Below are 17,013 nucleotides of genomic sequence, written 5' to 3'. Positions count from 1 at the left end.
ATGTAAAGCTTCTTACGGAACAGGTCAGGAGTTAACTTGTTTCTAACAAAGGATTAAGGATTTTTTCACACCATCTACCGTTTTGTTTGTACTGCACTATTGGAATACAATGGTACGACCCTAGTCCGAATGGTTCCGAATACAAGGGAATATCTAGGACACTGCAAGTCTATAACCTATGTCCCAGGTGAGAACTGGCCTTCAGTTAAATCGTTAGACAATCGAAATATAGAGTTAAAGATTATGGAGAACTTTAGCAGATTATCTACTCACCCCGGAGTAATTTATAAATGGGGTTACGGAGTGTCCAGTATACAACATGGTGTTTACTTCTATGGTACACCGCGTCATGCCCTCCCACTACAAACATGTAAACACCACATAACCTATAAATGACCCCTGGATACGGTGAATGGTGACCAGTAGTAAATAACAGAAAAACTCGGACGTTGTTTAGATAATGAATATACATATTAAACCGTCAGTTCACAAATTCGTAAAACAGTCAAACAGTGAATAGTTTAAACATTTTGTTGAAAGTAGAGGAATATATGAAAAGTGAGTTTAAAAACAAACATTTGATCAACAGTGAGGCGCGCATCGAAAAAAAGGAAATTATTTTGTTCGACCATTTTTTATGATTTAAGTAGACGAATTTCCATCGCGGAGACAGGTGTAGATTTTCAAAATAAAGTCGGTCACCCACTGACTGATGTCTAGCCCTGTGGCGGTCATCAGTGAATGGTCCTGGCCATTAACCTCTGTGGTTAGCACTGTAAACACGTCTGTTCTGTGGTCATGTTGTAAAGCTTACAACAAGACAAGTCAGGAGTAAGCTTGTTTCTAACAAAGGCTGTATGGATTTTTTTCACACTATCTACCGTTTTGTTAGTACTGCACAATTGAAATACAAGGGTATCTGACCTAGTCCGAAGGGTTCCGAATACAATACCGTATCTAGGACAATGCAAGTCTATATCCTATGTCCAAGGCGAGAACTGGCCTTCAGTTAAATCTTCAGACAATCGAAATATTGAGTGAAAGATTATGGAGAACTTAACAGATTATCTACCCAGGCCGGTGTAATTTACAAATGGAGGGTAATGTGTGTCCAGTAGACAACAAGGTGTTTACTTCTATGGTACACCGCGTCATGTCCTCCCACAACATACATGTAAACACCACATGTTTCACCTATAAATGACCTCTGCATACGGCCAAATGGTTGACCAACACTAAGTAAAACAAAATCTTCGGACGTTGGATAAATAAGGACTCTATAAAAGAGTCATATGTCAATGATACTTTTCAATACAAATTAGAATACAATCGATACAACAGAACAGCGGAGAATAACATTATCAGGGACTCGTCAATGATACTATAGGGTTTAATGAATGCCTAAACGGCTAAAGACGAATAGGAACATCAGTTTAAATGTTGGTTATTTATGATGATATTCTGACCTGACAGCTGTTTGATACAGATTCTTTCATTACTTGTCTCAGTTTTGGCGGTTTTCACTTGTGTCTTCTTTCGTTCAAGTTTGGTCCTATTTATAACTTGTTTCATACCGGATTTACAGAAATTTTCAGTGAGATCTTGTGCCAAGACTTTGAATAAAAATAGATAGTTAAGGAAACATGTAAATCTATTTGGGAAATTATTTTTAGAACCAACAAGTAACTCTGTGAATCATATTTTTAAATGTACATTACATTTGTGTAGTGAACGTTTTAACCTCGTCACCGGCTAGCGGACCCAGACGCCCTGTTTGGTGCATACACCAACAAACGTGGAAGACACATGATTTTTTTGGTCACGTTTTCTTTCATCACGTTTTCCTAGACTCCTGGATAGAAACGCCGGCGAATTTAGTTTGAAATACATAACTTGATTTACAAATATGTTAATTTGATAACTCAAAAATAACCGAGACATATGATAAATTCCGTGTGGTGGTTCACGGTAAATCAGACTCCTATCTAGGACTGTTATAATCAATGGGATAAGTTATGGGATGTTAGGTTTACGGTAAGTTCCTGGTAACATGGCGTCATCTCATTAAGTGTAGGCAGTTTTCTGTCGGCCTCATTATCAACTGTTTATCGCGAAATGAAGAAATAATATTCTGATCCAAAATTTACAATAGCATTTTTTTCAATACCAAAAACATACAAGTCAAAAAGTACATTAACCAAGAGACACAATTTTTGTCATGTCTCCATGGCACTCGGTTATAGCATCAACAATAATTCAAAATTTCCTTTTAAAAAATTGTGTTATCACTGGGGTCCACTTGTACGATTTGTGGCGCTTACAGAAAATATTTGTACGTGTGGAGTTGTAAACTGCACTGATTTTTTGTTAATAATTCACGCCTAATTATCAGAAAATAACAGCATCGGTAAATGAAAACGATTTTTTTATACTACAGACAAACTTCGTTAACTCGAAGTCAATGGGGTCGTGAAAAAAGAATTCCATTTATCCGAGTATTTTGTATAATATATAGCCTTCGGAAGTAACAAAGATGGGTTATAATTTACCGAGACGTGTGCCAATTTCTAGATACCTGTGGAAAGGGTGCTTTAATTGTGTCTGATGTTGTGGTGCTTTGTTGTTTTCTTTTATTTATTTCAATATGTTTATGTCTATCTTTTTATCTATCCTTGTACAGTTTCTATATAGAATACAGAACAAAGTCAAAGAAATAGAGGACTCTGACTCCGAGGATTGCTCCTGAAAATATGTCTAGCCCTCTGTATTCCAATAGGAAATGTTTGTATGGGGAAAAATAAAAACATAAAAAGCTAAAAACAATAATAAAATAATAATAAATAACACAAAAAAAAAAAAAGATCGCTCTATGATAATATGTATGGACTTTCCGATAGGAAACATCCATACAAGAGAAAAAAAGGTCCACTCCCTGAGAATATATATGGCCCTCTATATTCCCATCGGAAACATCGGTATGGAAATCCAAGGGACAGCAAAACAAACCGGAAACCGGACTCCAGGATTGCTCCCAGTGAATCTTTATAACGCTCTATATTTCAAAAGGAAACTCCTGTCACAGAAAACGTGGAAATTACCAGATATATACAGTGTTTTGGAGGATATTATCCGACTGAAGGAAACCCTTCAGCTATAAGTAATTATAAAACCAATGACGTCAGTGATGCAGGTGCTCGGTGTAAGTAGGAGGCAATGAGGAACGAATCATCACATTCTAGGTTTCTTCAAGGATATTAGTGAGATGAAACAGCTTACCTTAATGACACATGCGATTTAGTCCCACTCCTTATTATGCAAAAGAGGTCATTCGCTCTTCTCTTACAATTCTGGTTGTTATCAAAATAGAAGGAGAAGACAAATATTGTGAAATAAAAATTTAATAGTTTTTTTTTTTTTAAATTGAAGTTACCAACTACAATTTGGCTATGTAACATGGAAGGCCAAGTTATTTTTTTATATTTGTGATTAAATGTAAAACTCCTTACAGATATCTATTGATGCTACGTCAGTGAAATATGTCTCTATTTCTACAGAAATGCTATTGCGATTCAAGTTAAAACTTATTACTTAGAGATATATATTAATGCCACGTCACCGAGATGTTTCTTTTCCTAACTGAGACATTTCTTTATCTTAAAATGCCTCTAAAATACATTAAGTATGTTATCTTTACACCATCCCAAGATATTTGCATTAATACTTTTTCGACACGTAATAAAAAATTCATTCTGTTTGCATTAACATCAGGCATATTATACAGCACAATACAAGCTCTATTAATATAACCCTACGTAGCTTCTTCATATGTCATTGATAAGCCTCTGACCTGGCTTTATCAAAACCCCTATGGAACCCGAGAGAAAGTCCCCTATAGCATCCACATTACCCTATAATAACGATATATGACCCTAAATTTTCTATATATATAAAATTATAATACACAATATCTCTATAAACTCCATATAATTCTACAACCCCAATATATAACCATACAGTCTGTTAATGATCCATTCAACCTTCATATACTCCTGTAAATTCTATTTATCTCTTCAACCTCTTTTAAACACAGTACAGTTTCTATACTCCTGTCTTACTAAGGTGATTTCCAATTTGTTTTTTTGTTTTTTTTTTAAAGTTACAAAGCGGAAGATTGGCTGTATATGACTTGTTTCAACTAAAGCTCGCGGAAAATGTGCAGCAATTTCAATCATTTGTCATGGTGCAAAAATATGATTATTGTAGAATTAACATGGTACATGTTATATGTTTATCGTTAACTGTCTAGTAACCGAGCCGGCTGGCCCCATTTAACTACTGCTGACCTCATATTTGATGTAAATACACGTGATCAAGACATACACGTGGCTATGTTTATCTTGACCAGCCGGAACACCTCACATTAGCGAATATAACTGGAAATGCATTCTAAAACAACAGTGACTATCCAGATATGTGCATAGTCGACAGGACTGATCATGGCCACTGATTTTTATGTAATAACAAATCTCACATTCTTTCCCGCAATTCGAGGCGGGAGTTTCCTCAACCGCGGCTGGCCCCAGAACCCTAGGCAGTCGAGGGTTGCATAGTTTGGTCCATGTCTTTACAATATGAATAACTTTATAAAAAAAATAACCTGTGGTCCATTGGGCATGTCTGATTCTTACTAAAGTATCCAACCTTTCTTCTTAGCCCATGATCATGACATATGTATATGTGGTCCTGTTTGGGGATTCTTGCGGAAGTAGATTCTATCACAGACTTACATATATATTTTTGAATCTAGTTGCCCACCTAGTAACTAAAATGATGTTATGGATTCAATAAAATAGACCTAAACCTGTGGTCCGTATTATAAACCATTTGTAGTATTTCTCAGAAGAATAGTAATATTGCTATACACCTATAGTGATTCATTTAAGTCGCCTTGGCGGAATTACCTATTTATCTCTGTGTTCACGTGAACGCGTCGTGAGAAAAACTTCCTCGGCCTTGGCCTTCGTCAGCCAATCAAATCACAGTTCACAAAATAGCTTGGCTGTACAACGTTGTTATATGTTATATTTCGATTACTCTTTGAAAAGTAAACATCGTGGAGCTTGCATGGCGTCAAATGACCAACTTATCCACCTGGCTGCTGGAGGGTAAGTTGAAATAGATATTATTTGTTGTACACATAGATTTATAATATGCCTATTCTTAATGTTTCAGGAAGCTTATAAACTTCCCAATATTTGATAGCGTTTGAGAGCTGCTTGTGTAAGGCGGTATTTCGATGTTTTCGGAATGTTTGACAAGAAAGATCAGTTACTGTTTTAATAGAACATTATTTTGTAATAATTCGGCACAGTCACCAAATTGCTGTAGCAAAAAGTCTATAGTTCAGTCTTAAAAGAATTACTTTGTGAAAAAGAATTACTTTGTGAATATAAACACAATTTCCAACTGGAAATTTCCGCTCTTACAGAACAGGATGCATGTTTTAGTGTAAATAAATATGTTCAAAATTTCAAACAATATACTTTAAATGGAATTTGACATAATCAGATGCTATTCAAGTTAATTCAGTATTATAAGAGAATGTTTACAAGTTTGTATTTCTGTGGAAGCCGGTCATGCCGCCATGTGTTTTTTCTGGGTCAACCGTAGTAGGCTACAACAAACGGATTCTGGTAATATGTAGGTCAAACGTGTTTATACATTTTATTGGTAGATTTCTTCAAAATTTTTGTCATACAAATTTGACAGGCTTAGATCAAGGCAATTGTTATGATCCATCAGGGCAGTTTTGATCGATGCATAATAAAAATGCCGGTAGGTCTCCTCATCAGTTATATATATATAGTGCATATCTAGTGGATCAGAGTTTTGCTTGGTTTTGTTACGGGCTCCGAAGATTCCAAGTCCATGGTTTTGTTTACATTCCAGATAAAGTGCCTGTGAACTTATTAACTATGTTCCAGATCAGTGGAACTAAATACTAATTGCGTGGTAACACACTACTCTGAAATATCAGTTATTATACTAAAACTTAAATAACGGGAATAATGAACATTCCTGAAATGAAAACTTGTAAATGTAAACATGTATTCATTATCAAATTTCTTTTGTTTTAGCCTGGGAGGAACAGCAGGGGCAGTACTGACATGTCCATTGGAAGTGGTAAAAACAAGACTTCAGTCTTCCACAAGTACATTCCATTATCCAGCAGCAACATCAACAGCTAGGCCCACATGTCTTGTGTCAAACTATTCTGCATTCCATTCTACTCCTAGTAGTACATTTGTGACAATTAGAAATGTTGGAACTATTGCTAATGTTTCCGAAGTGGCATTGGTGCATGCAAGGAGTCGTTCCATTGGATTATATTTCTGTCTCAGGTGGGTTTCAGTTTGTAAAAAGTGAAAGTCAGATTTATCTCATTTTGATATTTTGGGATATATACAATATTATGAACTCTGAAGAAGACAACATTGCTAGTTGATATGTAGAGTCATGCAGCAAAGTGGAAAGCTAATTGTAATTTCAACAGTTTTGTAATATTATAAAATCTGTTAGTACTAAAATAACAGTCAACAGATACAAAAAGCTGGCATGAATTCAGGTAGCTAGATCCTTAGTTGTGACCACTATGTACGAACTATAGAATTAAGAAATTAAATGAAATAGATATTATCTGTTTTTGGTAAATTGTATTGCAGATCCATTAAAAATAATTTCTCATGTAATTGTATGCTTTTTATGACATTACATACATTTGCTGATATGCAGATTGCCAGGACTTTCATACTTGACAACCAACTATGGGTGAAATTGCCTGTGATTTTGCCCTATACAAGTTGTGAACATGAAAATTGAATTTTTAAGAGTCAAAAGATATAGTTTAAAGGTTCAAACAGAAGTCTTGTGACACAAACAATTTTGCGTCATAACAATTCTTCAGGACATAAGAATAACTTGTTTTCATTTTATGTTCCAGACAAATTGTGCTACATGAAGGTATTAAAGGTTTATTCAAGGGTTTGGGACCAAACTTGATTGGTGTCATTCCATCAAGGTAATTTGAATATTTCTTACGATATCCATTCATAGCTGCTTTCAGTTTGCAATATATTTACAATAGATTGTTATTCAAGTACTAGAATAGCCAGTGAAGTGATGTTTACACTGTACATTAGAAGAGAACCTGCCACAGAACACACTTCGACTGGTAAAGGTAGCGATTGACTGTGGTATAGGATACTACTAATGTAGATGGATCAAATTATCTGTAATTTTAGTAGATGGAAGATTAGGAGCTGTAGTTTCATAAAGAAAAGAAAACTTAATTTAGAAAGAGAAGTTTTCTTACAAAGAGAACTTGCATGATATGAATTGCAATAGAAGCTATGTTTAACTTTGTGAACATGCAAGATGGTGTTCACATTTCGTCACCCTGTGTAAATGTTTGCTATATATATTATTCCGATCTAGTTCACTAGAGTTTTTGTACAAATTTGTTTTTGTGCATTTACCCTGAATTTGAATTGAAGTCTCAATAATGTTAGCGTCTTGGTTTTGTATGTGATGTAAAGGTATATATCTTTCGGACCTATTTGAAATCATGTAGATTACATGTAAAGACATTTCTTTGTCCTTCACTTTCAGAGCCATATATTTCTATTCCTATGCCAACATGAAAAAGTTCCTGAACACACGAATGAATCCAGATACTTCTCTAGTCCACATTTACTCAGCTATCACTGCAGGTAAGTCTCTACCAAATATCACACCTAGGTTGCTATTGTGAATATGTGGGTTTCACTTACTCTGGAATTCTATGCCAAATAATGATACTTTTCACCTGTTCATTATTACTGACCTTTTTAACTTCATCTGATCCAGTCACTGTGTATATATACACTGGGGAGAACAGAGGAAATCTTTCTAGGTCACATAGCTTCAGGGTCATATCACTGATAAGGTACTGCTAAACCAACAGGACATATCTCAAGAGACTTATCAGTAAATAGGTGATTAGGTCACCTCATATAAATCTGAACTCATCTCTGTTACAAGTTAAAATAATAAATAGAAAGGCCACCAAATTTGTATGACATGGCCTGAATTTGGTCAGGAATATGGATGTTGGTCTATTAATTGAGGTGTCGTGGTCATTAAGATTTCAGAAATAAATGATGAAATTCTTCACTCAAATTTCAGTAATAATGAATATACAGGTATTTTCCTCTAGTGTACAGGTATTGTATAAGACTGTTATAGCTCAAGACATTACTGTAAAATTCCACTAGTAAGTGATCAGACTTTGGCTGTGTGCCAAGGTTTTGTAAGGACTACAGAATGCTATTCTTGGTTAATGTATTTATATAACAAGAGGGTATATATATAACAAGAGGCAGTGACACCGGTCAATATGTACTCTTGTATGATTCTGTACATACTTTTGTAAACAAGTGGAAATGCTGCTCTCTGAATCTCTACAGTCATAAACATTGGGAGGATTGCATATGAAATAAATAGTGTATTTTTAGATTTGAAAACTCTATATGCCTTTTTTGCACAGCTACAGACTGCTTGGATTCTGATAGAAATAAAACACTGGTTATGATGTTGGGAGGAATGGCAATTTTTAAAAAATATCTTTACAAGGCAATCTATAGGAATAGGATTCAAAATGTGTTGAATTCAAAATTAGAATTTGTAATCCAGAATTTGGCAAAGAATTCCTAGAATGACTTTCAAGTGTTACCCACATGTTCCTAATGTACTGTTTGTACTACAAGTAAGTATAAGTAATCAGAGATCAGAATTTGATGTTTGTATGAATTAAGTTTTTACATAATGCTCTTACATAATTGCATGAAACTTGCTTTTCCTTCAAGTTTGAGTTGATTACTGTCACCTGATACTAACTGCCTACTATGCTTTCAACAAAGCCATCACCATGAACATTCTTAAATCCTACAAATTTGAAATAATTTTGTAGGCTTGCTGTACACAAATACTTGTGTATGGAAAAAGTATAGACAGTCTTTGTAGACAAGGAGGTTCTTCCTCTATGAAGACGATGAAAACTTGTTTTTATTTCATCAAATCGTTTAGAAACTTTTTTGAAATTAATAAAGGAAAGGATTGATTTTGAACATTTTCGTGAACATTAAAGAAGTCTGCATGCCTTTTTATGTTACAAATACTCAGATATTAGAACTGACATTAAGTCTATGAATATATTAGACAAAGTCATTTGTGTGCATGTTTCGTGCCTGGAGAACGTATCCTGAACCTAAGTCTTTTCAGATCCTGATGCACCTGCCCAATGATCGGCATATTGCTGAACGCCTCCTTAAAGAAATTTGGACAGTGCATCTTCATAATAGAAGTGTTATCATTTGCCCCCTAGGGCATTCCGCTCTCACCAGAGGGCAGTAGGGTCGAGGTAACTGGTTTGATCATCTATATGTCCTAAGTAAATTTTACCTCTTGGTCTAAATTGGTGTTGTGAAAAAAAATAAGTTGGTTCATCTTTTTATTGGCAGGCACAGATGACTAAATAGTTGAAATATGAGAAGTCAGCATATCAATGTTAGGGTTACTCCAATGAATAGGAACTGTAAAGTCAGAGTATTATTGTTAATCTTAATGCATGCCAACATATTGCTGAACTCAAGTTGTAAGAACCCTCAAAAGTACATAGTTTAACAGGTTATTTATGTTTAGAAGAATTGTGATGATTATTGTGAGACACCAGGCAGTATCTTCTTTATCAAGGAAAGTAACTGAAAATTGAAGTCACATAAATCAGTTATTACATATGATGTGGCTCATTATGATAGCTGACAGCATGTTGTTTATATGTAACCCTGCATGCATAATGTGAAATTATGGTGACAATTGTTAAAAGATTCTAGTTCTATATATACTTCACCCTAGGCAGTGTGTTTTTACAGAAATCAAGATATTTCCTGTGTTTATATTCTTTCATCATCTTCAGAATTAAAATCAAACACAAAGACCTTAATATTTTGTTTTTAACTTAGTTTCAAATTGAAATAACAACATCCTGTTTGGAATAAAAAAAATCACACTAAAGCCATACTTAATTATTTACCAGGATAATAAACATTTTGACGGATACATTCATCCTGTGCTGAAAAGATTAATCTTTTGTTATCACCTCCTACCAAAAACAAAATGTATCTGAATAATTATTTTGTAAGGATTTACTTGTTAAAATAACATTGCAAACCAAGCATCTATCTGTACAATAACGGGATGTGCTTGGACTCTGAAAAAAAACCCAACAGTATTTGTAGAGATAAACAATCATATTGAGAACTAAGGACAAGTTAAGTGAAAAAATTGTTCATACATTAAAAGGGAAAATTCTCCAGTGTTGGACAGAAAAACTTTTTTGAGAGACATGCTGTAGTTGATAAAGTTGAGAAATGCTTGTGATATCTTTCCCTGGCTTGCCCTCCTGTATTACATATATCTTTAATGACTAGTATTAACATTGACCCTGTTATATTGGTTTTGATTATTGTTGGACTGAATCACTAAATCAACCAATGTATTCATATTTTTCAGGTTTCTGTGCTTGTACTACTACCAACCCTATATGGTTTATCAAGACCAAGCTCCAACTTGATCAGAAGTAAGTTTGATTTCATTACAACATCTGATAAAGAATAGGTCAACCAGTGACCTTGTATGTCATCAGAATAGTTCAAACAGATGTTTTTTAGCTACTATGAATCAGGTTTTGGGGAAGATTATTGAAATGAATGTATGGAAATTTTAAAAAATAGCATGGATCTAAAAAATGTGTTGCACATGCCATCCAGCATGTAGGCAGAGCAAAGGAAGATTCAACCAGGAAAAGATATACAGAATTAGTACACGATCTCAAGCGATAGTTTGTGACTGGATTAATTATAACATACCACATACAGATCTGTACTGTATTCTGAGTTCCAAAGAAATAAAAAAACCTCTGTGCTAGAAATTAAAATGGAAATATTAACAATGTGTTAATATATGTGCTGTTTTACTTCAGGAGAACCAACTCCCTGACTTGTATAGAATGTATCAAGAACACATACAGGACATACGGGCTTCCTGGCTTCTACAAAGGCATTACTGCTTCTTACGTCGGCATTACAGAAACTGTCATACATTTTGTCATCTACGAAGCTCTGAAAGAGAAGTTAAAATGTAATGACAACCTTGCCTATAACAGTCAAAAGAGTGAAGAACCCTTTATCAACAGCTTCTTTCGGTGTATGTTGGCTGGAGCCATTTCCAAAACCTTTGCTACTTGCATTGCTTATCCTCACGGTAAGTAAATGTGGAAACATAATGTGTTGGTCTCATGTTGTGCCCATGGAAAAAGAAAATAATGGTTAATTTCAATGTCTTAATGAGAAGTAAACCAGATCCTTGCAAATTGAATTGTTTCATTTATAAATGTCTTTACCACTACAATAAAAGGCTGTCATAAATGCTGAAGACAAGTAGCTTCATAAATGTATCAGATATTAAGATAAAGACAAATTTTAGTAAAGTTTCAAGAATTCTTTTGAATTAATTGTGCTTAAAATGTCTGGAATCACTATTTCCACTTTATAGATTGAGGAAAATTGCAATTTACATTGATTTTGAAAGTTGACAGATATTATGAATTTACATTTTCCTGTTTACAGAGGTGGCAAGAACACGGTTACGGGAAGATGGCAACAAGTATCAGACATTCATACAGACCTTAAGACAAGTGTGCAAGGAGGGTGGGATAAAGGGAATGTACGGTGGACTCTGTACACAACTTGTACGTCAGATCCCTAACACTGCTATTATGATGGCTACGTATGAAGGGGTTGTCTACTACTTCAATCACATCAATTATGGGGATGACACGTGATGGGAATCTAGTCCAAAAATCAAGGTGCTATGTTTGGTCTAGATTGACCATTCACAGATTACTCAGTGATGGATTCCAAAGTCATCCGTGAATGAACCGGATGGTACCTGAGCAGGTTCAAATCAGAAGAGCAGAAATGGTTTGACTAGTCTGTGGGCATAAGTTTTGCTTTTACTAGCCATTGATTGAATGCAATAAATTCTAGTCCCAAATTGACTGCATGTTGAAGATGATATGAGATCCAACGGTGTCTGTCAACCACGTTGTTAACATCAATACTGCTAAGATCTGGTACTACTAAGTAATCTCATTCAATAGATTTGCTTGTTGTGAGTCAAGTTCAAAATTTTCCATAAGCAAATTCTATTCTTTCATCTATGTTGTTTGAATAGTGAATGACAACATCAGTCTAAACTATACTTGTGTTCATTGATTTGAAATATCATTGTTTTCTTTCTATGTTCATGTACAAAAAGAAAAAAAAAAGAATGGATTTCTATCCTATTATCTTTTTAAATTTCATTTTAAATATTTTTCCAGAAAATCAACCTCTAATGTTATGTAATATCAGTTTGACATTTTAAATTAAAAGCGACTGGTATGGCATTACAATCCCACTAAATGTGTTCTTAATATAGAGAGACAATGAATTCAAAAAGGTGTTGATTTAGAATTGAGATACAAGTAGTCCTGTAATTGTGATATTGTTCAATGTCGGAGTGTATCTGTAAGACATTCTGATTGTCATAACTAAACATATCCTATCAACTTATAGATCTACATTTCCAGATGAAAACTTGCATCCCATGTAAACTTGTGATACTAATAGTGCTAATGACAAATTCGCTTTTAAAATGAGATTGATCAATTTATACCATTTCTATCATCCCAGTTTAAATTTGTCAATTTTGTTTTACATCAGAACATTTTTATTTCCTTTTTTCTCCAATTTCCAATGAAAACAGTTTTTAAATACTCTTGACAATTTCATATGGTTTGTTACCTAAATACATTATGATCTCAAGATCTGAACTACTGGGAGAAAATCTATAAAGTTGTGTAGTTTTTTATATTTTATGCAGGGAAGGGAGCAGTTTATTCCGACCATTTCAATGGTCGTTCATTTATATTGTGTTCTTTGTTTTTGTGTTAAGTCATTTTTTGTTCTTCTGTTACATGTTATTAATAATTCCAATCTAATTTAAATAAGACTTGAATTCTTCTCCTCTGTGATGGTAGTGTGTCCTGGAGGAGAGGGATTGCAAGTCTTATTTAAAATAAATTGTTAATAATTCCTTCTCTTAGGACATTTGCAAATCTGAAAATATTCTTTAGAAAGTTTGCATAACTAATTGAAGTGTTTGTGATAATCATACCTATTTGTATATATTGACTTGACAGTAACAGTTCGGTGAATATTGATTGTGAACATAAAGTCATGCAAATAAAAGAAATGCAAATATATATATGTGCTTTTATTATTGTTTGCATTGAAACTCTCCAAAGGGTCATGTTGAAATGTCCTGGTCTTTCCAGTGCCAACAAACTGCCAACTGCTTCTTTTAGATGAATTAGGAGGCCCAGAAGGAGATATTTGGTCTAGCATACATGCTTGGATGAAAGACTTTGAAGTACGATGTTTGGTCAGTAGCACACTGGATTTAACTTGATGTTGCATAGGTAGAAATCAGACTTATGATAATGATATTGAACTGGAATTAAATCAGGATGAAGGACTACATGAAAATGATATCGAACTGGAATTTAATTTGGATGAAGGACTACCAACTGTGTTTAAATGGATGATCTTTACTAGCTTTAAAGCTAACACTAAGACTATTAATAAGGGTTTTTTGACCAGAAACATGCAGGGATACACAACCAAATATGTTAAATTCTTAAACAACATTTTTTCTGACCTAGTGGCTGTATCGCCCTAGATGTTGGGGTTTGTATATATCAGGTTTGAGAAATGCCTGAAAAGTTTAAACAAACTTCAAACAATTTCAGTAGATAAATATTCTTCAAGAATCCCAAGTCCATATTGCCAGTACTAGTCACTATTTCCCCTCATTTACGATCCTGAGAAAACTTGGACATTTCACGATCATGGGCTGTACTCTGGTTATTCCACTATCTTATCTTGTTATATGTGATCCACAGTTAAAGTAACCAATAATTTGTAGGCCTACTGAATACCACCAAGATATAAAAGGAAAAAAGAAAATGGTTCTGACCTTATCACCTGTTTGACAGCGTGTCTGAGTTGACTTGGACCGATATTAAGCTGACCTCATTTACTCTTTGGGACGTAGCCAGATCAGGTCATTACCTTGTTTATAGTTCATTCTTGGCCAATGTTGACACCATAACCTCATTAATGGGTAAAAAACAGAGAAAATCCTATATTTACTTACAAGTGAAGAATTTTTTTCAAAAAAATCTGAATTGGTATTTTCTAAATACAGCATTTACTACTAAATGTGATTATTACCATTTTCTTGGTCAGCATGCATTTGAATACTTTCCAGAACCAGTCCAATGCCATTGATGGTCGGGAAATCTATAGGGCTTAATTTACTGATATATAAAAGTGTATACAAGAAAATGTTGATGATGTTATAATACGAACAAGTCAATAAAATCACAAATACAGTAGGTACATAACATGAAAAGGAATGATTGAAGTCATACTTCTGATTCAAGAACTCCGGGGAGAATATGCCGGAACAAGAAATACAAACAGCATCACAGGGACATGGGTTACTCTTCCAGGTGTATTTGGAGCTATCCTGACAAGATAAGCGTACTTGTTCCAACAGGGACATGGGACACTGTCCCAGGTGTATTTGGATATATCCCGACAATATAACCCTACTTGTACTCACAGGGACTTTGGACACTGTCCCAGGTGTATTTTGCATCTATCCTAATAATATAAGCCTACTTGTACTCACAGGGACATGTGACACTGTTCCAGGTATGTATGGATCTATCCTGACAATATAAGCCTACTTGTTCCCACAGGGACATGACACCTGTTCAAGGTTTTTGTTATCCATCCCGACAATATAACCCTACTTGTACTCACAGGGACTTGGGACACTGTCCCAGGTGTATTTGGATATATCCCGACAATATAACCCTACTTGTACTCACAGGGACTTGGGACACTGTCCCAGGTGTATTTGGATATATCCCGACAATATAACCCTACTTGTACTCACAGGGACTTGGGACACTGTCCCAGGTGTATTTGGATATGTACTCACAGGGACTTGGGACACTGTCCCAGGTGTATTTGGATATATCCCGACAATATAACCCTACTTGTACTCACAGGGACTTGGGACACTGTCCCAGGTGTATTTGGATATATCCCGACAATATAACCCTACTTGTACTCACAGGGACTTGGGACACTGTCCCAGGTGTATTTGGATATATCCCGACAATATAACCCTACTTGTACTCACAGGGACTTGGGACACTGTCCCAGGTGTATTTGGATATATCCCGACAATATAACCCTACTTGTACTCACAGGGACTTGGGACACTGTCCAAGGCAGATTTGGATATATCCCGACAATATAAGCCTCCAGAAGGACGTGAGAAATCTAGAAGTTGTGTTGAAGGGAGCTATTCAATTGTGTCTTTATCATAATCACGAGATAACTAAGTGGTAATTACGAGATACATGTACCAAGTTGTATCTACAACATATTAAATGATCCAAATATCTTGAAGATTGTACTAAAGAAACATTGTATATGAAAAGGTGAAAATCTGTAGTTTATATGTCCACGTTTCATAGTTTTCTTTTTATTGATGTGTGTAAATTTCCATTGTGTGAGCCACCTCAACTAGATGTGTATAAGAAATACGTGATTCCGAATTTTAGGGTAAAGTTTTGGTTTTTGACATTTTAAAATTCCTGAGAAAGATATGGTCAGCTGACTTAAAACATACTCTATGTAGATGTAAATTTCCTATTAACAAAATGATGTGTATATACATGTAGTGCCCTACACGAAGATTAGAAAGAGTACAGGATATGTTACGGAATACATTACATATTCATTAAAAGCAAATTTGGCTGATTTGAATTCAATTAAAGAGTCGTTAACACCGTGTCTAAAAACTGAAAATTTTGCATGGTGTTGTCAGACAGCTAGAAATAAATGTATTTAATTGTATAATAGGATTGTTAAGATCTAGGTCAGACAATGACTAATAAAGTACACATCTATAAATAACTGGGTTAAGCAACATCTGGACCTTGTATAGACACGATACAGATAAGGGACATTTGGAGGTTAACAAAAGTGATATATTGATTATGAAATGCTGTTTGTCTGTATTGTCATTTAAACGGCAATACTATATATACCGACTCATGATTAAACTTGTACATACTTACGAAACTGTTCTCCTCTGATAGCATCACATCAGCACCTGTCTCTGAAAGCCTGATTAGCTCTCCAAGGTTATATAGCTCACAACAAAATATCTATTGAAGGCTCACAACCAAATATCTATTGAAGGCTCACAATTAAATATCTATTGAAGGTTAGCTCACAACAAAATCTCTTTTGAAGGTTAGCTCACAACGAAATATCTATTGAAGGTCAACTCACAACCAAATATCTATTGAAGGTTAACTAAAAAATCTGATTGACTGATAATTCATCACTTTCTTGAGATATCTGTAACAATAACTACCAGGGACCCTGATGTAACAGCGTGAGAGGCCCATTGTCTCAGTCACAGCTGAGGAGTAGTAACTCCTCAAACAAGAGATCCAAGGGGGATCTTGGTGCCCTCCATTTTTGATCTTTAAAAGTGGGATCTTTCCTCTTCTCTCCAAAGTTTTCGCTATTAATTATATGAAATATGCAAGAGATCCACCCAGTACTTCTTGAGAAATTGCATTAAAAACTTTTACTCGATGAAATCCCAAGATGGCCGTCAGTCAGCCATATTGTTTATCTAATCAATCCCAAAATTTAACAGGCACTACTAGGGACCAAACGGAAATCATTATAACAAGCTTCATTTTAAAAATCAAATATG

At 34.8% G+C, this 17,013-nt stretch overlaps 1 protein-coding gene across 1 annotated transcript; it reads left to right on the top strand.

The window, feature by feature from the left end:
* The first annotated feature begins 5,065 nt into the window (after window positions 1-5,065).
* On the top strand, window positions 5,066-13,402 carry LOC132552023 (solute carrier family 25 member 36-like). The gene is made up of 7 exons (XM_060216169.1): window positions 5,066-5,165; window positions 6,138-6,401; window positions 7,001-7,078; window positions 7,669-7,769; window positions 10,609-10,675; window positions 11,078-11,358; window positions 11,724-13,402. Exons 1-7 carry the CDS (start codon window positions 5,077-5,079, stop codon window positions 11,936-11,938), a joined length of 1,095 nt encoding a protein of 364 aa, XP_060072152.1. The 5' UTR covers window positions 5,066-5,076; the 3' UTR covers window positions 11,939-13,402.
* Window positions 13,403-17,013: the final 3,611 nt, after the last annotated feature.

Source organism: Ylistrum balloti, unplaced genomic scaffold (assembly GCF_031769215.1).
Source record: "Ylistrum balloti isolate Yb309-2 unplaced genomic scaffold, AGI_CSIRO_Ybal_v1 Utg370230, whole genome shotgun sequence".
NCBI lineage: Eukaryota > Metazoa > Mollusca > Bivalvia > Pectinida > Pectinidae > Ylistrum > Ylistrum balloti.
The sequence above is the reverse complement of the archived record's forward strand: the minus strand, read 5'-3'. Positions and strand labels throughout refer to the sequence as shown.